Source organism: Perca fluviatilis, chromosome 10 (genome assembly GCF_010015445.1).
Source record: "Perca fluviatilis chromosome 10, GENO_Pfluv_1.0, whole genome shotgun sequence".
In the NCBI taxonomy this organism is placed as follows: domain Eukaryota; kingdom Metazoa; phylum Chordata; class Actinopteri; order Perciformes; family Percidae; genus Perca; species Perca fluviatilis.
This window is the reverse complement of record NC_053121.1, coordinates 20,190,036-20,216,238: the sequence shown is the minus strand read 5'-3', so window position 1 is coordinate 20,216,238 and position 26,203 is coordinate 20,190,036. Positions and strand designations below refer to the sequence as shown.

The 26,203-nt window shown below is 41.9% G+C and overlaps 2 protein-coding genes and 2 pseudogenes across 11 annotated transcripts in view; all 4 read right to left on the bottom strand.

Moving 5' to 3' along the window:
* LOC120567189 (protocadherin alpha-C2-like) overlaps positions 1 to 26,203 on the bottom strand; it is a 153,391-nt gene that overhangs the window by 40,175 nt on the left and 87,013 nt on the right. Inside the window, exons 1-2 of one of the 10 annotated variants that reach the window (XM_039814068.1) lie at positions 3,311 to 5,924; positions 169 to 250 (exon numbers count right to left, since the gene is read on the bottom strand). The exons of 6 other annotated variants lie outside the window; for them this stretch is intronic. In XM_039814068.1, coding sequence (XP_039670002.1) covers positions 185 to 250; positions 3,311 to 5,725 — 2,481 coding nt within the window. In that variant the 5' untranslated portion in view covers positions 5,726 to 5,924 and the 3' untranslated portion in view covers positions 169 to 184. Of the gene's footprint in view, positions 1 to 168; positions 251 to 3,310; positions 5,925 to 6,608; positions 9,079 to 16,520; positions 19,054 to 26,203 lie in introns of those variants that run through there. 3 more of the 10 variants (XM_039814062.1, XM_039814060.1, XM_039814058.1) reach the window with 3 other exon arrangements.
* LOC120567222 lies at positions 6,552 to 12,510 on the bottom strand (annotated as a pseudogene).
* Positions 9,914 to 25,484, bottom strand: LOC120567202 (annotated as a pseudogene).
* LOC120567219 (protocadherin alpha-3-like) lies at positions 13,153 to 15,656 on the bottom strand. Its single transcript, XM_039814133.1, has one exon. It carries the CDS (start codon positions 15,580 to 15,582, stop codon positions 13,168 to 13,170), a length of 2,415 nt encoding a protein of 804 aa, XP_039670067.1. The 5' UTR covers positions 15,583 to 15,656; the 3' UTR covers positions 13,153 to 13,167.

Below are 26,203 nucleotides of genomic sequence, written 5' to 3'. Positions count from 1 at the left end.
CAGGTCACAGAAGAACAAATAAAGACTATACTATTTTTAAATAGATGAGTCCCCTTAAATTTGCATAATGAGAAGAAGTACATTAGATCACACACAATTACACTATTGTCGAGGACAACACAAGTCTAAGACTTATTTTCATTGTGGTCCTTAAACAGTTACCTGCTTTAGGAATCAAACCACATTATGTGAAAAAGTAAAGCCTTAAATCACTCACAAACCCCTGTGATTCATGTGCCATCACCCTTACCTTGTCTGTGCTGGGTAAAGTCTGAGTTCTGGTAAAAGTGTCTCCTCCGTTAATACTGATCAGCTCAGCATCTACAGGCGGAAACTGTGCGGGGAAAACCACTACGTCACTCTTCAGCGTGTCTGAGCTGAAACACACGTCATACTGCTGAGTAGATTTAGAGTAAGACCAGCTCCCGTCAGGGTGGGTGGTGGTGATCATTGGGCGCGCTGTACCTGCTGAAACTGCCGTCTGTCCTGTGGCATCTGACAGCTATTAAACTGATGAGACTCAGCAGAAAGATCACTGACACCAACACGATGGCGATCAGCAGATACAGGTTTAAATCAGAGAAGCTCTCCTCCTTTATGGGCACGTGTCTGAACTGAGTCTGGATGTCAGCTGTGCTTTCAACCACCACCACATCAATAGACACAGTAGCTGACAGGGAGGGTTCTCCGTTATCAGAAACCAACACCACCAAGGGGTGAGTTTTCAGGTCATTGTCACTCATTCTCCTCTTAGTCCTGATTTCTCCGGTGCTGGTTCCGATCCGGAAGAGGTTGTTTCCTTTGGGCTCAGACAGGTGATAAGAAAGCAGCGCATTGTATCCAGAGTCTGCGTCTACAGCCCTGATCTTTGCCACAAAGTATCCCGCTTCAGCAGAATAGGGGATGCTCTCACTGTTAACGGAGCCGTGCTCAGAATAGGGCGCCAGAATTGTTGGATTATTGTCATTTTCATCCAGGATTAAAACGTTCACCGTCACGTTGCTGCTGAGCGGAGGAACACCAGAGTCTGTGGCCTGAACTTTAAACTGAAATGTTTTTAATTCCTCGTAGTTAAAAGACTGCAGGCTGACTATATCTCCAGTCTCTGAGTTAATGTTTGCAACAGAATTTAGCGGAATAGTTTTTGAAATGCCATCTAATGAAGAATACGTTACTTTTGCATTTTCTTCTATATCACGATCAACTGCCGTTATAGTAAAGATAGTAGCTCCCACTGCACTATTCTCATTCACATATACATTAATCACAGATTCTGAGAATAACGGGGCGTTGTCATTCACATCAGAAATGTAAACTGGAATAACACTGGTGACGGAGAGAGGTGGAGTGCCTTCATCACTAGCTATGACGGTAACATTATATTGAGAAAAACTCTCTCTGTCAAGGGGTCCATCGACTGCTAATGAATAATAACTTTTGTAGTTTAGCTTTAGTTTAAAAGGCACTGACCCGAGAATTGTAGCAGAAGTGAGACCATTATTACCCCCATCTTTGTCAGTCACAGTCACCAAGGCGACCACTGTCCCTACCTCAGCATCTTCTTTAACTGGGCTCATAAGAGAGGTGATAATGATTTCAGGTATATTGTCATTAACATCAGTTACTTCCACTAACACTTTACCATGCACACTTCGAGAAGGCATACCCTTATCTCTTGCCTGTACACGGATATCATATGCTGTATTCTCTTCATAGTCTACTTTTCCTGTTACAGTTATTTCCCCTGTGTCTGGGTTTATTGAGAACAAAACTTCAGGATTGAAATTTCCCCTCTCAATAAATGAATACATAATCTCACCATTTATTCCTTCATCAAAATCCGTAGCAGTTACAGTCAGTATGGATGTCTGAAATGGTGCATTTTCAGTGACCTGGGCCTTATACAGAGGTTGACTGAATACTGGAGCATTGTCGTTCACATCCATAACATGTACCACTATTTTTAATGTCCCTGACCGGGCAGGTTTTCCTCCGTCCAGAGCAGTTAATGTAAGGTGGATAACCGACTGTTTCTCCCTGTCTAAAGATTTCTGTAGCACTAGCTCAGCAGACTCACTGTGCTGTCCGCCGCTCTGTACGTCCAGTGAGAAATACTCATTTGGACTCAGTTTGTAACTCTTAACCGAGTTACTGCCCGTGTCTGCGTCGTTTGCCATTGGGAGTAAATATCTCTCCCCGGTAAAAGATGATTCCGAAATATTGAAAGTCTTTTCTTTCTCACGAAAAGATGGTGCATTATCGTTAATGTCAATAATTTGTACCTCTATGCGATGCAGATGCATCGGGTGGCTCAGAATGGCTTCTATATTCAGGGAACATTTTACCGTATTTGGACAGAGCTCTTCACGATCAATCCTATCGCAAACATATAGAGCACCCGTTTTTAAATCCAAGTCGAAATATTTCTGAGAATTCCCAGATACAACTCGTACATCCCGTTTTTCCAATTCGTGAACATTCATTTGTAAATCCTTAGCGAGATTTCCCACGACCGTTCCTTTGTCAACCTCCTCGGAAACGGAGAACGAGAGCTGCGCTGTAGACTCATCACACAAACAAAGCAACGCTATTATTTGTATCCAGACCGTGACTGTTAGTCCTCTACGTCCCATCGCTGCCACAGAATGAAAGAAATAATCATTTTCAAACATGTCCGCACTTAAGGTAAATAACAGACGAAGCCTTTGCTGTCCTGTGACCGTTTGTGTGTTTTCTGACAAAGCACTGTGGACTGCTGATGCTTCGTACGGAGAGGAGGAGTCTGGGGAAAAAAAGCAGCCACAGAATAGTGTGGTCTCGAGCGACACCAACAGTTATTTTGGTGCTAATATATGAAAACATGAATATGATATGCTTAAATATAGCCTATATTTGTGCAGAAGGTCAAAGTAGCAGATACATCTATTTCAGTGGCAAAGTATTGATTTTATGTTGATAATATGATATAATATAAGGCAGCCTTTTTCGTGCACGCGAAAACACAATCCAGAGTTCAGCACCATGGACAGCGTCCCCGCTGGTCAGCAGTATGACAGAGATGGAACTTAATCAATTCTTTCTCAGCTTAAAATACTATTATTCAGCAACTATTTCGAAGAATATCCCACATGAACTCCCCAACATCCAGCATCATACTAGTGAATGGATTTTCTAGAGGAAAAAATCTGTCAGGTGATTGATGATTTATATCCGCTAAAGTAATACTTTGTATCGAGTTGCTTTCTCAAACATACATACAATTAATATCACGAACAATCAGCAAACTACTCTTGGGTTACAAACAACTCACCTTGTCTGTGCTGGGTAAAGTCTGAGTTCTGGTAAAAGTGTCTCCTCCGTTTATACTGATCAGCTCAGCATCTACAGGCGGAAATGGCGCGGGAAAAACCACTACGTCACTCTTCAGCGTGTCTGAGCTGAAACACACGTCATACTGCTGAGTAGATTTAGAGTAAGACCAGCTCCCGTCAGGGTGGGTGGTGATCATTGGGGCGCTGTACCTGCTGAAACTGCCGTCTGTCCTGTGGCATCTGACAGCTATTAAACTGATGAGACTCAGCAGAAAGATCACTGACACCGACACGATGGCGATCAGCAGATACAGGTTTAAATCAGAGAAGCTCTCCTCCTTTATGGGCACGTGTCTGAACTGAGTCTGGATGTCAGCTGTGCTTTCAACCACCACCACATCAATAGACACAGTAGCTGACAGGGAGGGTTCTCCGTTATCAGAAACCAACACCACCAAGGGGTGAGTTTTCAGGTCATTGTCACTCATTCTCCTCTTAGTCCTGATTTCTCCGGTGCTGGTTCCGATCCGGAAGAGGTTGTTTCCTTTGGGCTCAGACAGGTGATAAGAAAGCAGCGCATTGTATCCAGAGTCTGCGTCTACAGCCCTGATCTTTGCCACAAAGTATCCCGCTTCAGCAGAATAGGGGATGCTCTCACTGTTAACGGAGCCGTGCTCAGAATAGGGCGCGAGAATTGTTGGATTATTGTCATTTTCATCCAGGATTAAAACGTTCACAGTCACGTTGCTGCTGAGCGGAGGAACACCAGAGTCTGTGGCCTGAACTTTAAACTGAAACGTTTTTAACTCCTCATAGTTAAAAGACTGCAGGCCTACTATATCTCCAGTCTCTGAGTTGATGTTTACAACTGAAGTTAGCGAAATAGTTTTTGAATCACCATCTAATGAGTATGTTACTTTCGCGTTTTCATTTATGTCAGAATCGACTGCAGTTATCGTATAGATACGAGCTCCAACGGGACTGTTTTCTTTTACATAAATATTAATCACGGGTTCAAGGAAACGAGGCGCGTTATCGTTTACATCAGAAACCTGAACAGTAATAACGTTGGTGCTGGATAGAGGCGGGGTCCCTTCATCAGCAGCCATAATCGTGACACTATAAAAAGAGTGTCCTTCTCTATCAAGAGGTCCATCTACAACTAAAGAGTAATAATTTTTATAATTGGAAGTTAGCTTAAAAGGTGCAGACCCGATAAGTGTACAGCGAGCCTGGCCGTTTTTTCCTCCATCTGTATCAGTCACCGTCACTAATGCGACAACGCTTCCTATTTCAGCATCTTCTTTAACCGGGTTCATGAGTGACGTCACCACAATTTCTGGGACATTGTCGTTCGCATCAACTAGCTCCACCAGCAGCTTTCCATTTGCACTTCGAGCCAAACCCCCTTGGTCTGTTGCTTGAACATGAATATCATATGCTGACTGTGCTTCGTAATCCAAATGACCCTTTACCGTGATCTCCCCAGTTTCGGCATTAATGAAAAACACATCTGCAGGATTGAAGTTTCCACGCTTGACAAAAGAATAAGTGAGCCTCCCGTTGTCTCCTTCGTCTAAATCCGTGGCACTTAGTTGAATCACTAATGATCCAGCTGGCGCGTTTTCATTTACCCGTGCCTTGTAAAGGGTTTTACTAAATGACGGCGTGTTATCATTGGCATCCAGGACATTTACATGTATGTGTAAGGTTCCGGTTTTAGGTGGCTTTCCACCATCTACAGCGGTCAGCGTTAGTTTAATAACGGCTTGTTTTTCACGATCTAAAGCTTTTAGTAGCACTAATTCAGCGGATACACTTTGTTCTCCGCCGCTCTGTACATCTAGTGAGAAGTATTCATTTGAACTCAGCCTGTACGTCTTTACTGAATGGCTTCCCGTATCTGCATCAAGAGCCAAGGGAAGCAAAAAGTGTTCGCCCGTAGGTGATAATTCAGATATGTTAAGTGAATATGACTTCTCGACGAAGGCAGGTGCGTTGTCATTTAAATCAACAATTACCACCTCAATGCGGTGGAGTACCATAGGATTACTCAGTATAGCCTCTAAGTTTAGCGTGCATTTGATCGTGGTTGGACAAAGCTCCTCGCGGTCTATTTGCTCATTAACATAAAGATCCCCCGTTTTAAAATTCGTCTCGAAATATTTCTTACTGTACCCAGACACGATATTCAGATTCCTCGTTTGCAGCTCCCGAACGTTGACATTTAAATCCTTTGCAAGATTCCCCACCACAGTCCCTTTGTCCACCTCCTCGGAAACCGAGTAGGATATCTGAGCAGCAGACCAGTCAGATAAAAACAGGATGAACAGCCAGCGGAGTATTCCGCTACTCCTACTACTACTGCCCATCGCTGCTTTCAAAGAAAGTGACGCGATACAAAATATATGCATCCATAAAACGCCACTCGATCGGACAGCATTTATAATCCCATACAATCCTGTACTCTTCTTTTCATCGCCACTCGTTTTCCTCTCACAAAGCACTCGCAGTCTGCTGACGCTTCACACGGAAAGGAGGAGACTGAAAACACCGAGCTCACAAAAACATGTGGTCATCAGCGACCCCACGCGTTAAAATTTAGAAATTAAAATGGTTTCAAAATTCGAGTTGCACACCACGTGTCTCATATCACAACACGTGTAATACATTGTATACCTTCATGTTTTAAATGAACTAAAAGACGACTTAAAGTTTGCTTTAACTAGTTGTGTAAAGAGGAAAAAATCCCGCTAAATAGTCACATTTTACTGCAGAAAATGACAGTGAGAATAATCTGAAATTTTTGTTAGACATGGAAAAGATAAATCAAACTTGTTGTAAATATATGAGTTCCAAGGCATCGAAAATATTTCCCATGAAGACAGGGTAATAACAAGCGTCAACACTACTGTCATTTGAAGACAGTTCAGCATGTAATAATGATCAATAAAACAATTGATTTTCAAGCGTTAATAAATGTACGAATTGACAGCCTTAGTAAATGAAACCAGGAGTGATAGCATGACATGCCAGAGCATTTGAATTGTGAGCCCAAGAGGACGAAGAAGACACCAGTAATGTTTTCAGCACCAAGGAAAGTACCCTACAATCCTACTTGCAGATATGCCCACTATTTTACAATTCATGCAAAGCCTGTTTTCTGTTTAAATGCAAATGTATTTCCATGTATGTAAAAGGGACATTCTTAAATGGGATTTTCTGACTTTCTGTCATGGTTGCAAGTCATGTATGTCAAAGCAAGAAGAGAGGAGTGAAAGGCTGCAAACAACTCACCTTGTCTGTGTTAGGTAAAGTCTGAGTTCTGGTAAAAGTGTCTCCTCCGTTAATACTGATCAGCTCAGCATCTACAGGCGGAAACGGTGCGGGGAAAACCACCACGTCACTCTTCAGCGTGTCTGAGCTGAAACACACGTCATACTGCTGAGTAGATTTAGAGTAAGACCAGCTCCCGTCAGGGTGGGTGGTGATCATTGGGGCGCGGTACCTGCTGAAAGTGCCGTCTGTCCTGTGGCATCTGACAGCTATTAAACTGATGAGACTCAGCAGAAAGATCACTGACACCGACACGATGGCGATCAGCAGATACAGGTTTAAATCAGAGAAGCTCTCCTCCTTTATGGGCACGTGTCTGAACTGAGTCTGGATGTCAGCTGTGCTTTCAACCACCACCACATCAATAGACACAGTAGCTGACAGGGAGGGTTCTCCGTTATCAGAAACCAACACCACCAAGGGGTGAGTTTTCAGGTCATTGTCACTCATTCTCCTCTTAGTCCTGATTTCTCCGGTGCTGGTTCCGATCCGGAAGAGGTTGTTTCCTTTGGGCTCAGACAGGTGATAAGAAAGCAGCGCATTGTATCCAGAGTCTGCGTCTACAGCCCTGATCTTTGCCACAAAGTATCCCGCTTCAGCCGAATAGGGGATGCTCTCACTGTTAACGGAGCCGTGCTCAGAATAGGGCGCCAGAATTGTTGGATTATTGTCATTTTCATCCAGGATTAAAACGTTCACAGTCACGTTGCTGCTGAGCGGAGGAACACCAGAATCTGTGGCCTGAACTTTAAACTGAAACGTTTTTAACTCCTCGTAGTTAAACGACTGCAGGCTGACTATATCTCCAGTCTCTGAGTTGATGTTTACAACTGATGAAACAGGAATATTTTTTGGATAACTATCTAACAATTTGTAAGTCAGTTTTGCATTATTGTCCAAATCCGGATCAAAGGCATTTATTGTAGAAATAACGGAGCCTATTGCACTATTTTCTTTTACATACACATTAATCACAGGCTCCATAAATCTAGGTGCATTATCATTGACATCGGAAACATGAACAGTAATGACCCTGATACTGGACAGAGGTGGACTCCCTTCATCTGTGGCTGTAATGGTGACATTGTAAAGAGAAGTGTTTTCTCTGTCCAGTAGTCCATCTACTACTAATGAATAGTCATTTTTGTAGTTGGACTTCAGTTTAAAGGGAACAGACCCAACTACCTTACAGTTGGTTACACCATTGTTTCCTCCATCTTTATCACTCACTGTAACCAAAGCAACTATTGTCCCCAGTTCTGCATCTTCTTTTACTGGGGTCATGAGTGACGTCACCGATATTTCTGGGGCATTGTCATTCACATCAATTATCTCTATCAGCAGTTTAGCATGTGCACTACGAGGAGAGATGCCTTGATCTATTGCTTGGACTCTTACCTCATAAGCAGACGTATCTTCATAATCTAATGTGCCCTTCACAGTGATTTCTCCTGTTTCTGAATTTAGATCAAACATATTTGATGGATCAATATTTCCTCGTTTGATCAATGAATACAGGATTTTACTGTTCATGCCCTCATCTAAATCGGTTGCATTTAACTTTATTACCACTGCTCCATGTGCAGTATTTTCAGATACACGTACTTTATACAGCGATTTGCTAAAAATTGGTATATTATCATTAACATCTAATACATTAACATGTATTTGTAATGACCCCGATCTAGGCGGTTTACCTCCATCTATAGCCGTCAAGAGAAGTGTGATCACCGGCTGTTTCTCTCGATCTAAAGCTTTCTGAAGTACTAACTCAGCGGACACACCGTGTTCTCCTCCGCTCTGCACATCAAGCGAGAAATATTCGTTTTGGCTCAGCTTGTAAGTCTTCACTGAGTTGCTGCCTATGTCTGCATCCACTGCTATTGGGAGAAGATATCGTTCTCCAGTTAAAGAGGATTCTGAAACATTCAAAGAATGCGTTTTTTCCAAAAAAGTAGGCGAATTATCGTTTATATCTAAAACGTTAACCTCTACGCGTTGTGCAGTCATTGGATTGTTTAAAACGGCTTGTATTTTGATGGAGCATTTTACCACATTAGGGCAAATCTCTTCTCTGTCTATCCTCTCGTCCACAAATAGATTCCCGGTCCGCAAATTCACGTCAAAATATGTCTTACTGTAACTCGAAACAATACGTAGATCCCTGGTCTCTAGTTCCTGTAAATTGAGGTTTAAATCCTTTGCAATATTCCCCACTACGGTGCCTTTGTTCACCTCCTCAGCAATCGAGTAGGATAACTGCGAAGCAGACAAGTCACAAAGACAAAGAAACACAACAATGCGAATCCAGACGTACTCCTTTTGTAGTCGAATATACATTGTTGGCGCAACAAAAGAACTGAACCCTATCGATCATTTATCCTCGGATAAGTCCGTCCAAAGAAATATAGTTGTGGGGAAGCTCCTGCCCTTCTCGTCACAGCACCTTCCGCGGGTATAATAATGGCCGATGACGATTTAATTTTTTCCCATCCAGGGAGGAGGAGTTTTGGACATACAAACACATTCATGTCCATGGTCTCATGCGACATCATGTGGTGAATAATAGGTAAGCGAATACAAACCAGTGTATAATATAGTCATATATTTCTAATATTATGAATGACATAAATGGTGAGGTTTAAACATTTATATTAATGTGTAGAGTGACAAACCTCAAGCTAAATACTGTCTAAACTAGCTATTGTATGAAGTACAAATAATACAACATATACAGATTGAAAATAACTTCGAATTTGTTTTCGAGTGTAATTTCCATACTACAAACGTCCCATGATTAGAGTAAATCATAAATTAAAGAAACCAGTTTGATTCAACAGGACTTTCCCGAAACAACATATTGTCAACACAAAGTCAAACACCCCTGACAGCGCCTTTTCACTACATTCAGTATCAGGAGGCATTGCAAATGTTTGATCACAGCAGAATGATACCAGCTATATACCGAGGTTGCAAACTCAGCACCTTATCGATTGTTAAAATTATGTAAAGAACAGCTTAGATCGGTGTAATCAATAATGACATGCTTTCAACAGGCAAAAAAAATAAGCGGATTTTGCAGCTAAATAGCACAAAAACATGGTTCAGCACCACGGAGAGCTCTATTTAAATATTTGCATTAAACTAGTTTGATCGTCCCACTTTAACACACGAGCTGTCTAGTAAAAAAGTATTGAAGCTAGGTATTTTAAGGAGGAGAACATATGGAACAAATTCTGAAAGCGATACAGTTATGGTCGAAATACTGTACATCGTGAGACTCATAAGCAGCAGGTAAATTGCATTATATTTTTGATGATAGCATTGTTAAGTTCTACAAGCATTGAGCACAGATGGCCTACCTTGTCTGTGTTAGGTAAAGTCTGAGTTCTGGTAAAAGTGTCTCCTCCGTTAATACTGATCAGCTCAGCATCGACAGGCGGAAACGGTGCGGGGAAAACCACTACGTCACTCTTCAGCGTGTCTGAGCTGAAACACACGTCATACTGCTGAGTAGATTTAGAGTAAGACCAGCTCCCGTCAGGGTGGGTGGTGATCATTGGGGCGCTGTACCTGCTGAAACTGCCGTCTGTCCTGTGGCATCTGACAGCTATTAAACTGATGAGACTCAGCAGAAAGATCACTGACACCGACACGATGGCGATCAGCAGATACAGGTTTAAATCAGAGAAGCTCTCCTCCTTTATGGGCACGTGTCTGAACTGAGTCTGGATGTCAGCTGTGCTTTCAACCACCACCACATCAATAGACACAGTAGCTGACAGGGAGGGTTCTCCGTTATCAGAAACCAACACCACCAAGGGGTGAGTTTTCAGGTCATTGTCACTCATTCTCCTCTTAGTCCTGATTTCTCCGGTGCTGGTTCCGATCCGGAAGAGGTTGTTTCCTTTGGGCTCAGACAGGTGATAAGAAAGCGAGCGTAGTATCCAGAGTCTGCGTCTACAGCCCTGATCTTTGCCACAAAGTATCCCGCTTCAGCCGAATAGGGATGCTCTCACTGTTAACGGAGCCGTGCTCAGAATAGGCGCCAGAATTTTTGGATTATTGTCATTTTCATCCAGGATTAAAACGTTCACAGTCACGTTGCTGCTGAGCGGAGGAACACCAGAGTCTGTGGCCTGAACTTTAAACTGAAACGTTTTTAACTCCTCGTAGTTAAACGACTGCAGGCTGACTATATCTCCAGTCTCTGAGTTGATATTTACAACTGATGAAACAGGAATATTTTTTGGATAACTATCTAACAGTTTGTAAGTCAGTTTTGCATTATTGTCCAAATCCGGATCAAAGGCATTTATTGTAGAAATAACGGAGCCTATTGCACTATTTTCTTTCACATAAACATTAATCACAGGCTCCATAAATCTAGGTGCATTATCATTGACATCGGAAACATGAACAGTAATGACCCTGATACTGGACAGAGGTGGACTCCCTTCATCTGTGGCTGTAATGGTGACATTGTAAAGAGAAGTGTTTTCTCTGTCCAGTAGTCCATCTACTACTAATGAATAGTCATTTTTGTAGTTGGACTTCAGTTTAAAGGGAACAGACCCAACTACCTTACAGTTGGTTACACCATTGTTTCCTCCATCTTTATCGCTCACTGTAACCAAAGCAACTATTGTCCCCAGTTCTGCATCTTCTTTTACTGGGGTCATGAGTGACGTCACCGATATTTCTGGGGCATTGTCATTCACATCAATTATCTCTATCAGCAGTTTAGCATGTGCACTACGAGGATAGGTGCCTTGATCCATTGCTTGGACTCTTACCTCATAAGCAGACGTCTCTTCATAATCTAATGTGCCCTTCACAGTGATTTCTCCTGTTTCTGAATTTAGATCAAACATATTTGATGGATCAATATTTCCTCGTTTGATAAATGAATACAGGATCTTACTGTTCATGCCCTCGTCTAAATCGGTTGCATTTAACTTTATTATCACTGTTCCTTGTGCCATATTTTCACGCACACGTATTTTGTAAAGCGATTTGCTGAAAATTGGTGTATTATCATTCACATCTAATACATTTACATTTATCTGCAATGTACCTGATCTAGCGGAGTTTCCTCCATCTACAGCGGTCAGAATAAGTTTAACAACTGGCTGTTTCTCTCGATCTAAAGCTTTCTGAAGTACTAACTCAGCAGACACACCGTGTTCTCCTCCGCTCTGCACATCAAGCGAGAAATATTCATTTTGGCTCAGCTTGTAAGTCTTCACTGAGTTGCTGCCTATGTCTGCGTCCACTGCTATTGGGAGAAGATATCGTTCTCCCGGTGACATTGATTCGGAGATGTTTAACGAGTAGGACTGTTCAATAAATTCTGGCGAGTTATCATTTATGTCTAAAACACTGACCTCGATGCGGTGTACATTCATTGGATTGCTTAAAACAGCCTGTATCCTCAGGGAGCATTGTGCCGTGTTTGGACAAATCTCTTCTCTGTCTATCCTCTCGTCAACAAAGAGGTTCCCCGTCCGCAAATTCACGTCAAAATATTTCTTACTGTTACTCGAAACAATACTTAGATCCCTGGTTTCTAGATATTGTACATTAAGGTGCAGATCCTTTGCGATATTCCCCACCACGGTGCCTTTGTTCGCCTCCTCGGAAATGGAGTAGGATAATTGCGAAGCAGACGAGTCACAAAGACACAGCAGCGCAACAATATGAATCCAGGCATATTCCTTGTTTCCCATCGCTGTACAATAAACACTGAATTCCGCTTATCATGTATTTCCAGTGTATACATCCGTCATAAACACAAATCGGCAGCAGCCCTTCTCCCCACAGTACAATCCCGTGTCTCTCTAAACTGATGGCTGGCCAATGCCTGTTTTAGGTTTCTGTGCAGGGAGGAGTTTTACACATATTGTAACAATCATATCTGTGGTCTCCAGCGACATCATGTGGTAAATGACAGATAAGTCAGTGTAAGTAACAGCCCGATGATTTGCAGTATTATAAAATATGAAGTATTAAAAGCGTTGGCACATACTGTTAATTGACTTCCGTGTTTGGAAAAAAAAATCAAAAGTATTTTCTAAAACATATAATCATGTCCGTTTTCAAATGTAAATCTATCAACTTAAGGCGCCATTCAAGGTTACAACAAAGCTCCAGTGATGCAGTGTGTATGCACAAAGTAAGCTAACTTAATTTTAGGGAATGTCGAGCAAAATGGAACTCTTTACGTAAAATAACTAATTAGCCAACGAATCCCTTAAATAATACAAGTGTATAATTTTAATGTAGATAGAGCTTCCAAATGTTGACTTTATGTAAGCACCACGGAGAGCGCTGTACACAAAGGCTATAAACTGTATGGATCCAGTGTACTAATGAGCTGTGTAGAGGCAACACTATCAAACAGTCCAGTTTTTGAACAATTGTATGTCAACTGGGGAGCTATTACTACTTTTATTACTTTGTTTTCAGGTTTTGTTGACTTGTGTATGCACAGTTATCGTAGCAAAATATGTAAATCATGTCAATTGCAAACTGAAAGCGCTTCAGTGAAGAACCATACCTTGTCTGTGCTGGGTAAAGTCTGAGTTCTGGTAAAAGTGTCTCCTCCGTTTATACTGATCAGCTCAGTATCTACAGGCGGAAACGGTGCGGGGAAAACCACTACGTCACTCTTCAGCGTGTCTGAGCTGAAACACACGTCATACTGCTGAGTAGATTTAGAGTAAGACCAGCTCCCGTCAGGGTGGGTGGTGATCATTGGGGCGCTGTACCTGCTGAAACTGCCGTCTGTCCTGTGGCATCTGACAGCTATTAAACTGATGAGACTCAGCAGAAAGATCACTGACACCGACACGATGGCGATCAGCAGATACAGGTTTAAATCAGAGAAGCTCTCCTCCTTTATGGGCACGTGTCTGAACTGAGTCTGGATGTCAGCTGTGCTTTCAACCACCACCACATCAATAGACACAGTAGCTGACAGGGAGGGTTCTCCGTTATCAGAAACCAACACCACCAAGGGGTGAGTTTTCAGGTCATTGTCACTCATTCTCCTCTTAGTCCTGATTTCTCCGGTGCTGGTTCCGATCCGGAAGAGGTTGTTTCCTTTGGGCTCAGACAGGTGATAAGAAAGCAGCGCATTGTATCCAGAGTCTGCGTCTACAGCCCTGATCTTTGCCACAAAGTATCCCGCTTCAGCAGAATAGGGGATGCTCTCACTGTTAACGGAGCCGTGCTCAGAGTAGGGCGCCAGAATTGTTGGATTATTGTCATTTTCATCCAGGATTAAAACGTTCACAGTCACGTTGCTGCTGAGCGGAGGAACACCAGAGTCTGTGGCCTGAACTTTAAACTGAAACGTTTTTAACTCCTCGTAGTTAAAAGACTGCAGGCTGACTATATCTCCAGTCTCTGAGTTGATGTTTACAACTGATGAAATTGGAAAACCTTTCGGATAAGTATCCATTAATGAATAAGTCACTTTAGCATTTTCATTTGTGTCTGCATCCTGTGCACTTGTTGTTGTAATAATATCTCCCACTTTACTATTCTCCTTAATGTAAATATTTATATTGCCTTCTGGGAAACGAGGCGCGTTGTCATTAATATCTGAAACTTGCACAGTAATTACAGCTGTGCTAGAAAGAGGTGGACTACCTTCGTCGGTGGCAGTGATGGTTACATTGTACTGTGACACAATCTCTCTGTCAAGGAGACCGTCAACTATCAGAGAATAATAGTTTTTGTAATTTGACGTTAATGTAAAAGGGACTGAGTCTTTAATTTGACAAGTGGTAAGGCCATTTTGCCCTCCATCTTTATCAGTCACAGTCACCAATGCAACAACTGTTCCAATTTCAGCACTTTCCTTTACTGGACTCATTAGTGAAGTTATAGAGATTTCTGGTGCATTGTCATTGACATCGACAACCTCCACCAGCACTTTAGAATAACCACTGCGAGGGGAAGCGCCCTGGTCTGTTGCTTGTACTCGTAATTCATATGCATTGCTTTCTTCATAATCCAATTTAGCCTTCACAGTGATTTCACCACTTTCAGGACTAACAATGAATTTTTCAGGAGAGTCCACATTTCCTCTTCTCATTAAATGAAATCGGATGTCTGAATTTGACCCTTCATCTAAATCAGTTGCATTTAGTTTCAATATTGTTGTACCTATGGGGGAATTTTCGCTGACTCTTACCTTATAAAGCGGCTTGCTAAACGAAGGCGTGTTGTCATTAACATCTATCACATTCACAAAAATGTGCATAGTGCCAGACCTTGCAGGTTTCCCTCCGTCTACAGCGGTTAATGTTACTTTAAAAGTGTGTTGTTTCTCTCGGTCTAAAGCTTTCTGCAGCACTAACTCAGCGGACGCACTCTCTCCTCCACTACTCACATCTATAGAGAAATGCTCGTTCGGATTTAACTTGTAGGTTTTCACTGAATTACTGCCGGTGTCTGCATCCTGAGCTATTGGGAGCGGATACCTCTCTCCCGTCGAAGAAGACTCGGAGATATTAAACACATGGGTTTGCTCGAGGAATGATGGTGCATTATCATTGATGTCCACAATACTGACCTCAATGCGATACATATTCATAGGATGGCTCAATAGTCCCTCTATATTTAAGGTACACTTAGGTAGATTCGGACAAAGCTCTTCACGATCTATCCTGTCGTTAACAACCAAAGCTCCTGTTCTCAAATTAGCCTCGAAATAGTTCTTACTGTATCCCGATACAATTCGAAATCCCCGTTCCTCCAATTGTTGTGTATGAATGTTTAAATCCTTTGCGAGGTTCCCCACCACTGTGCCTTTGTCCACCTCCTCGGAAACAGAGTAGGAAATCTGAGCTGCAGACCAGTCAGATAAACAAAGAAGAATGGCGCACACCATCCATTCTGCCTCTCTATGCTGTTGACGAATCATCCTTTTGTTTAAATTAGAAATTCAGGCAAGCAAACGTCATTCAGCCACAAAAACGGGAAAATATCCATAAGACAGCCAAGATCTCTTCATTTATGGACCATCTTTAAAGACGAAGTGTTTGACTAACCCAGCCCCACGAAACGCACAGGCTGTTTCTTATTTCACCGACATCGGAGGAGGAGTTTTTGTTCATTAATGAAAGCAATTGAATGTGTGGTCTCGAGCGACATCTTGCGTTCCTTTTGATAGACCACAGTCGATTCTTTACTAACCGCACCTCATGAGTTAGTGTCTTTTCTTAAAGGATATAGCAAAAATTTATTAATGATCGGATTCCGTGAATAATTGTTTTCTTTGTTGCAAAAGAAAAATCAGTAAGAACAGAGAAAAGGCAAGTAACTACAGACCAAATTAATCAGAATATAATATATAACTGTAAAGAGGGAGAATAATATATTGTGAATTGTACATTGAACATTGAATTAATTAAATGACTAATGATATATGGCTGTACCATGCTCTTGCTGCTGAACATATTTAGTAATGAGCTTCCACCACTAAAAATAAGTGTTATGACAATATACAACAGGACCCTTCATTTTATTCCTCTATTTAGCTCATGACATTTTTGTTGTGGATATCGATGATGATAAATGTCTAGGCCCGTATCATTCTAAAATGTTTTACCGCTTTATAGGACCCACCGACAACCTATGGCACGTGTAATATCAGTTAGCCGTAAGTAGGACATGAAGTTAAGCATGTCCCGAAGACTGTGGCACACGGAGAGATATCAGCACCAAGGAGAGCGTCTTGAGATAATAATTTGTTACCATCAATGATGAACGGAACCACATTTACCTTCAGTTAAACCTTCTAAAGCTATATTTGAAAGACAACATTTCCACTGGTTCATGTTCGCTGTTTATGGCTCTTACCTTGTCTGTATTGGGTAAAGTCTGAGTTCTGGTAAAAGTGTCTCCTCCGTTAATACTGATCAGCTCAGCATCGACAGGCGGAAACGGTGCGGGGAAAACCACTACGTCACTCTTCAGCGTGTCTGAGCTGAAACACACGTCATACTGCTGAGTAGATTTAGAGTAAGACCAGCTCCCGTCAGGGTGGGTGGTAATCATTGGGGCGCTGTACCTGCTGAAACTGCCGTCTGTCCTGTGGCATCTGACAGCTATTAAACTGATGAGACTCAGCAGAAAGATCACTGACACCGACACGATGGCGATCAGCAGATACAGGTTTAAATCAGAGAAGCTCTCCTCCTTTATGGGCACGTGTCTGAACTGAGTCTGGATGTCAGCTGTGCTTTCAACCACCACCACATCAATAGACACAGTAGCTGACAGGGAGGGTTCTCCGTTATCAGAAACCAACACCACCAAGGGGTGAGTTTTCAGGTCATTGTCACTCATTCTCCTCTTAGTCCTGATTTCTCCGGTGCTGGTTCCGATCCGGAAGAGGTTGTTTCCTTTGGGCTCAGACAGGTGATAAGAAAGCAGCGCATTGTATCCAGAGTCTGTGTCTACAGCCCTGATCTTTGCCACAAAGTATCCCGCTTCAGCAGAATAGGGGATGCTCTCACTGTTAACGGAGCCGTGCTCAGAATAGGGCGCGAGAATTGTTGGATTATTGTCATTTTCATCCAGAATTAAAACGTTCACAGTCACGTTGCTGCTGAGCGGAGGAACACCAGAGTCTGTGGCCTGAACTTTAAACTGAAACGTTTTTAACTCCTCGTAGTTAAAAGACTGCAGGCTGACTATATCTCCAGTCTCTGTGTTGATGTTTACCATTGTAGACACGGAGACTGTGTTACTATTACTGCCATAAAATGAATATCTAACCTGGCCATTCTTGTCAATGTCAGCGTCAGATGCAGATACCGTTTTAATGATTACCCCAACGTTACTGTTTTCTTGCACGTACACATTAACCACGGGTTCTGAAAAACGAGGCGAGTTGTCATTTACATCAGAAACGTGAACAGTAATAACACTGGTGTTGAAGAGAGGGGGACTCCCTTCATCAGTAGCTGATATGGTGACGTTGTAGTTGGAGGTAATTTCTCTGTCAAGAGCCCCGTCAACAACTAGAGAATAATAGTTTTTATAATTTGTCTCTAGTTTAAAGGGAACCTGATTTAAGATTTTACATCTCACTTCACCGTTTCTACCGCCATCACTGTCTAGGACGGATACAAGTGCAATAGCAGTACCCACTTCAGCGTCCTCCTTTACAGTATTTAACAATGACGTCACAGTGATCTCGGGAGCGTTGTCATTTACATCAATTACTTCTACCAGCACTTTACAGTGAGCAGACATCGGTGGCTGAGCTTTATCGTTGGCTTCTGAACGGATCTCGAACGCTGTATATTCCTCATAATCGACATTAGCTTTGAGCATTATTGCACCTGTTATGGGATCAATATGAAAAATCTCTAATATACGATCCTGCCCTTTACTTCTTAAGGAATACACTATCTCACCATTTATCCCCTCGTCTGCGTCGGTTGCATTTAGTGTAATCACAGTTGTCCCGATTGGCATGTTTTCAAAAATACTAGTTTTGTACAAGGGACTACTAAACACTGGAGGATTATCATTTATGTCTAAAACGTGAATAATGACCTGTGACGTGCCAGATCTCGGTGGAGTCCCTCCATCTATAGCAGTCACAGTGAGATGTATCACAGGCTGTTTCTCTCTATCCAGCGTTTTCTGTAAAACTAACTCGGCATACACGCTTTCTCCTCCTTTGATCGTAGCGAGAGAAAAATATTCATTTGGTGTCAATTTAAACGCATTAACTGTATTCTTACCTACATCTGCATCGATAGCCTCCGACAAAGCGAATTTCATTCCAGGCAGAGTATTCTCTGCTATGTCTACAGTTTGAGACTTTTCCGTGAATAACGGGTCGTTGTCGTTAACATCTAGAATATTTATTTCTAAGCGATACAGCTTCAAAGGACTGTTTATAACAGCTTCTACACTTACTGTGCATTTTGGTGCTTTCGCACAGAGCTCCTCTCTGTCTATTCTCTCATTAACGTAGAGAACACCAGTCTTTACGTTTACCTCGAAATATTTTCTTTTTGATCCAGTAACAATCTGAAACATACGAGATTCCAAATCCTGAAGGCTGAGGTTTAGATCCTTTGCGATATTTCCTACAGAAGTCTCCGGATTCAATTCCTCGAACACGGAATAGGAGAGCTGCCCAGACTCCGCTTCCCAGCAACACTCCAGTAGCACAAGCAACAGACATGAAACAATAGACGTCCTCAGTGGTGCAGGCATAATTCCACGAGGTGATTTCAAAGCACATCAAATGCAAGGAAACACGAATTTTACAACTATGAAAAAATACAGCTTTAGACTGCGTCAAATATAGATTGTACAGATGGATGAAACATCTTTTCTCTGCCCGTTCGCTGTCTCTCTCATTGTGACAAAGCCTGGAGAAGACAAATCGTCATCTAAAACTGGGAGGAGCGTGAAACTAGTACATAGGAACTCTCAATGTTACAGTCTATAGCGTCACCACGTGGAGATATGGCAAAATTGATATAATCTGTATTGAAAAGCAGGTGCTATTTCCAAGAGGGGCTAAATGTTTTCAAAGGCTTTTAACGTTGGTGAAAAGGCAACTGAAATGCTACCAAATCAAAACAATGTTAATCCGGTTTATTACAAGTAATTTCAATTTACAAAATGATGAAAAAAACATCGTGAAACATTCTACAATCTGGCACACCATGGGATCCAGCATATTCAAGTTCCCAACTTTTCAAAACCAAGTTAAGGTTTTCGAAATAAAAAAACGAGCAGAAAGCCACACAATAAAGTTTTGTCCTGGATTTAATTGATCAATACTACCAGAAAAAATCCTAATATTAAATCAGTTGCAAATTATTCTTACCTTGTCTGTGCTGGGTAAAGTTTGAGTTCTGGTAAAAGTGTCTCCTCCGTTAATACTGATCAGCTCAGCATCTACAGGCGGAAACTGTGCGGGGAAAACCACTACGTCACTCTTCAGCGTGTCTGAGCTGAAACACACGTCATACTGCTGAGTAGATTTAGAGTAAGACCAGCTCCCGTCAGGGTGGGTGGTGATCATTGGGGCGCTGTACCTGCTGAAACTGCCGTCTGTCCTGTGGCATCTGACAGCTATTAAACTGATGAGACTCAGCAGAAAGATCACTGACACCGACACGATGGCGATAGTAGAAACAGTAAACAGGACGAAGCTTCCTCCTTTTTGACCAGCACCTCGTTGTCTGAACTGAACGGAGTCTGGCTGTGCGCTGTGCCCACCACCACATCAAATAGAACAGAGTAGCTGTAAAGAAACCACCGCACCAAAACCAGGAGCGACGGGTAGTACGTCATTGTCACTCATTCTCCTCTTAGTCCTGATTTCTCCGGTGCTGGTTCCGATCCGGAAGAGGTTGTTTCCTTTGGGCTCAGACAGGTGATAAGAAAGCAGCGCATTGTATCCAGAGTCTGCGTCTACAGCCCTGATCTTTGCCACAAAGTATCCCGCTTCAGCAGAATAGGGAATGCTCTCACTGTTAACGGAGCCGTGCTCAGAATAGGGCGCCAGAATTGTTGGATTATTGTCATTTTCATCCAGAATTAAAACGTTCACAGTCACGTTGCTGCTGAGCGGAGGAACACCAGAGTCTGTGGCCTGAACTTTAAACTGAAACGTTTTTAACTCCTCGTAGTTAAACGACTGCAGGCTGACTATATCTCCAGTCTCTGAGTTGATGTTTACCATTGAAGCTATCTGTGTGGTCTTTGGAGAACTGTTTATTAAGTGGTACGTTGCTTTTGCATTTTCATTCAAATCTGAATCTAATGTCTTTAGTGTATGAATTGTATTTCCAATCGGACTATTCTCTTTAACATAAACATTAATCCGAGGTTCCAGGAATCGAGGAGGATTGTCATTAACATCAGAAACGTGAACAGTAATGACGCTTGTGCTCGACAGAGAGGGGGTTCCTTCATCTGCAGCTGTAATTGATACATTATACAGGGAAACACTTTCTCTGTCAAGAGGCCCGTCAACCGACAAAGAATAATAGTTTTTATAGTTGGATTTTAATTTAAATGGCACAGAACCTGTAATTTTACAGTTTGTCAAACCATTTTTACCTCCATCTTTATCAGTGATAGTCACCATAGCAACAGCTGTGCCTATTTCAGCGTCTTCTTTTACTGGACTCATGAGTGATGAAACCGAGATTTCTGGAGCATTGTCATTGACATCAATAACTTCGACTAAAACCTTGCTATGTGCACTGCGAGGAGGATTGCCTTTATCTCGTGCTTGAACACGAATCTCGTATGCTTGATTTTCCTCATAATCAATATTACCTTTTACAGTAATTTCTCCAGTATCATCATTTAGGACAAATTTGTCGTCAGGGTTTAGACGTCCCCTTTCTGTGAAAGAGTATACAATTTGACTATTAACACTGTAATCTAAATCAGTAGCTGTCAGTTTTAATAACGTTGCGCCAATATTTGTATTTTCAACAACTTGGACCTTGTAAAGAGATTTACTGAACAAGGGTGAATTGTCGTTTACATCCAGTACATTAACTTGTATCTGTAAAGTCCCCGTTTTGGGAGGTTGTCCTCCATCTATCGCAGTTAGTATGAGTTCAATCACAGCCTGTTTTTCTCGATCCAGTGCTTTCTGCAGCACTAACTCTGCGGACACACTCTGGTCACCAATGCTTTGTATATCCAAAGAGAAATGATCATTCGCATTCAATTTGTAAGTCTTAACCGAATTAGCACCTACATCTGCGTCATGAGCTATCGGCAGTGGATGCCTTTCTCCGACATATGAAGATTCAGACATATCTATTGTAGTTATTTCTTCCAGAAAAGATGGAGCATTGTCATTAATATCATTTATAACAACTTCAATTCGATGGAGGCTGCGAGGGTTACTCAATATGGCCTCTATATTTAAAGAGCACTTTACCGTATTAGGACAAAGCTCCTCCCGATCTATCCTCTCGCTAACGAAAAGTACTCCAGATTCATGATTAATGTCAAAATACGGTGTTTTATATCCAGAGGTAATCTGAAGACCCGTGGAATGGAGTTGCTGCACATTGAGATTTAAATCCTTAGCGAGATTTCCCACCGCTGTCCCTTTGTCTACCTCCTCTGAAATTGAGTACGATATCTGAGCCACGGACCAGTCGCAGAGACAAAGCAGAGTGAAAAATAGACCCCCAATATTATCCCATTGTTCCCGAGTAGCCATGCTGTTGAGGCAAATACAACGAATCCTGTTTTTTTTTCTTTTTGGCCTGTCCACGAAAAGTGAAAAATAAGCTGTTTTTATGTATCCATCCTCGCTTAGAGTCCTCTCTCTTCAGGGTTTCACTCGTCTGTACGCTATTTTCACAAAGCACTGCCCAGATGATGACGTTTTCTTTTCCGTTATAAATAGAGGAGGAGTTTCTAAACGGTGAACACAAGACTGTAGCCTGGTCTCTAGCGACATCCAGTGACTCTTTTGAATACAGAAAGATGGCTCGGAGCATAGGGGGATATGTTTATTATAAGATACAGTAAACCATATTCATTAATACAATTAATGGGTTGATATTCGATGACTTGAGCTCAACTGGTAGACTGCTCATAGAATAAAATGTATCTGTGAAATATGTAGTTTAGAACATTCGTTAACATCTATTTATGTAGTTATGGTGTCTGAATTCAAATGCAGCACCACGGACAGCACCTCCACTGCATCTCTCAATACAGAGAACAGAATAAAGAGAATTGTTCAGCACCATGGGCAGCGGCCCAATGCCGTTTTAATGCAACTCGTGCTACTGCTCAAGTGTCTCCAGAGTACTGTATCCAAGACACGTAAAACTCAGTGAGAAGATACCAACTTCGTTGCACTTAATGTGTAATTCAATCAAACAAACCATCCTCGACATCATTAAAACTCATTGATTCACCTGCCAACTTTCTAGTACCATCACGCGCCATTAAACCAGTTAAAATCAGGTTGTATATCAGATGGACTACAGATAAGTGTAAAATAAGTTACGAGCCCATTTAAAATGCTTAACAATGATAGATAATATTTATATTTATAGCTGTTAATAGCTGTAATAGATGTTAGGTAATATATTGAATTTGAAATAAATGTGTATGCTTTTGAAGTATTTTCAACAAACTCAGGGCATGGCTATTATCAACATGTTCGTATATTTGTATCTAACAAAAGAAACGCACATAATGTTAACCCAAAGATTAAAAATATTCACTCCTTTTTAGATTAATGAAATTAGGCATGGCTTACCTTGTCTGTGTTAGGTAAAGTCTGAGTTCTGGTAAAAGTGTCTCCTCCGTTAATACTGATCAGCTCAGCATCTACAGGCGGAAACGGTGCGGGGAAAACCACTACGTCACTCTTCAGCGTGTCTGAGCTGAAACACACGTCATACTGCTGAGTAGATTTAGAGTAAGACCAGCTCCCGTCAGGGTGGGTGGTGATCATTGGGGCGCTGTACCTGCTGAAACTGCCGTCTGTCCTGTGGCATCTGACAGCTATTAAACTGATGAGACTCAGCAGAAAGATCACTGACACCGACACGATGGCGATCAGCAGATACAGGTTTAAATCAGAGAAGCTCTCCTCCTTTATGGGCACGTGTCTGAACTGAGTCTGGATGTCAGCTGTGCTTTCAACCACCACCACATCAATAGACACAGTAGCTGACAGGGAGGGTTCTCCGTTATCAGAAACCAACACCACCAAGGGGTGAGTTTTCAGGTCATTGTCACTCATTCTCCTCTTAGTCCTGATTTCTCCGGTGCTGGTTCCGATCCGGAAGAGGTTGTTTCCTTTGGGCTCAGACAGGTGATAAGAAAGCCGCGCATTCGTATCCAGAGTCTGCGTCTACAGCCCTGATCTTTGCCACAAAGTATCCCGCTTCAGCAGAATAGGGGATGCTCTCACTGTTAACGGAGCCGTGCTCAGAATAGGGCGCCAGAATTGTTGGATTATTGTCATTTTCATCCAGGATTAAAACGTTCACAGTCACGTTGCTGCTGAGCGGAGGAACACCAGAGTCTGTGGCCTGAACTTTAAACTGAAACGTTTTTAACTCCTCGTAGTTAAAAGACTGCAGGCTGACTATATCTCCAGTCTCTGAGTTTATGTTTACCATTGTGGGGAGGGGCAGAGATTTACTATTACTGTCTAAAAATGAGTAGCTAACCTGACCGTTGTTGCTGACGTCAGCATCAATTGCAGTCACTGTTTTAATAACTCTTCCTACTTTGCTGTTTTCTTTTACGTAAATGTTTATTTCATGTTCTGGAAAACATGGGGCATTGTCATTAACATCAGAAACATAAACAGTAATAACACTGATGTTCGAAAGAGGAGGACTCCCTTCATCGGTAGCTGAAATCGTTACATTGTACTGAGGGGTTACCTCTCTGTCTAAATGTCCGTCAACCACTAACGAGTAATAGTTTTTGTAATTCGTGTCCAATTTGAACGGGACAGTATTTAAGATCTCACACTTCACCTCACCGTTTGTACCACTGTCTCTGTCTAGAACGGATACAAGTGCAATGGCAGTACCTACATCAGCATCCTCGTTCACTGTGTTAAGCAGTGACGTCACAGTGATGTCAGGAGCGTTGTCATTTACATCAATTACTTCGACCAGCACTTTACTATGAGCAGACAGAGGAGGCTGGGCTTTGTCCCTTGCCTCTGCTCGGATCTCAAATGCTTTTCTTTCCTCATAATCGATTTTGCCTTTTACTGAAATGATCCCCGTTTCAGGGTCAATTTTGAAAATATCCAAAATATGGTCCTGATCCTTACTACGAAGAGAATATACAATTTCACCGTTCGTGCCTTCATCTGCGTCGGTCGCATTTAAGGTGAAGACCGCTGTACCAATCGGGATATTTTCAAACGTTTTAACTTTATAAAGAGTGCTGCTGAACATTGGTGCGTTATCATTAATATCTAGTACATTTATTTCAATTTCTGATGAACCTGAATTTGGTGGAGTTCCCCCGTCTACCGCAGTTAACATGAGCTGTATATGTGGCTTTTTCTCACGGTCTAGGGCTTTCTGCAGCACTAACTCTGGAGATATGCTCTCCCCTCTTTTGTGTGTAGCAAGATTGAAGTATTCGTTTGGACTGAGCTTATACCCGCTAACACCGTTTTTACCCACATCAGCATCGCTTGCCTCCGATAACGCGAATCTAAATCCAGGCAAGGTGTTCTCTGCAATGTCCAGTATTTGTGATTTGGTGTTAAAAGACGGAGAATGGTCATTCACATCTTTAATTTCTATCTCTACGCGGTAAAGCTTTAATGGGTTGTTTATAACTGCCTCTACGCTAACAGTGCATTTGGGTTCATCTGCACAAAGCTCCTCTCGGTCTATCCTCTCATTGACATACAGAAATCCGGTCTTTAGGTTTACCTCGAAGTATTTCCTCTTAGATCCTGGAACAACCTGAAACAAACGGGACTCCAAATCCTGCACATTGAGGTTTAGATCCTTGGCGATGTTTCCGACATTAGTCCCCGGTTTTACCTCCTCTGAGACGGAGTATGAGAGCTGCACAGACGCCGCTTCCCAGAAACAATCCAACAGCACCAGCACCAGATATGTAACAATAGACCTCCTGCTACTCGGAGAAGGCATCATTCCACCGAAAAAAACAAACAAAGCATACATCCACAATGGAGTTTCTACCGTGGACTGATGAGATGTGACAATATTTTAGTCAACACTATTTCTATGTTTTTATTCTTAAAGACGGAGACTCCATTATGCCCTCCCTTCTCTTCCCGTGTCTCTTTGTGATGAAAATCCACAGTCATTCCGTTTTTACTCTGGGAGGAGCCTCGGCATTTCTGTGTTACGGTCTATAGCGTCACTGTGTGGTAACTTTGATTAACAGCAGACGTTATAAACAACTATAAAATACCCTTCCTCTATGAGAAATGCTGGACAACCACTTAATTACAAACGGCACTTTAAGTAATTGTAAGGATTTGGATATATTAAAAACACGCAATGTGTTTCGAAGTACATGGACAGTCTTACACTTTTTACAGCACCATTGAATGCAGATTTACAATCCTTGTGGTAAACAATTTGCTGTGTTATTGATATATTAAATTATGGAAATTTCAAATACTTTCAACGGATATTCAACGCCGACATTAAGACTGCACGTCTGACAACAGTCAACAATAGGCTATATTTAAACTTAAAATAGAGGAATTGACGTTTTTCGGACATAACTCAATAAATGAAAAAACAATTTGCATCATAATAGGCGAAATATTTGTATTGGCAGTAGAAAACCTGAAGTTATATATGGAAGTAAAGCATTCCCATTTCTGTCGGAACGGGTATTACAAATGATTTGCAAGTCGCTCTTCAACAATTGTGTGTATATATATATATATATATATATATATATATATATATATATAAAGAAATAAACATGTCAAACAAGCACTGACTTGACATATTTTGAGTGAATAGTCATGGGCTGACATTTTGTTG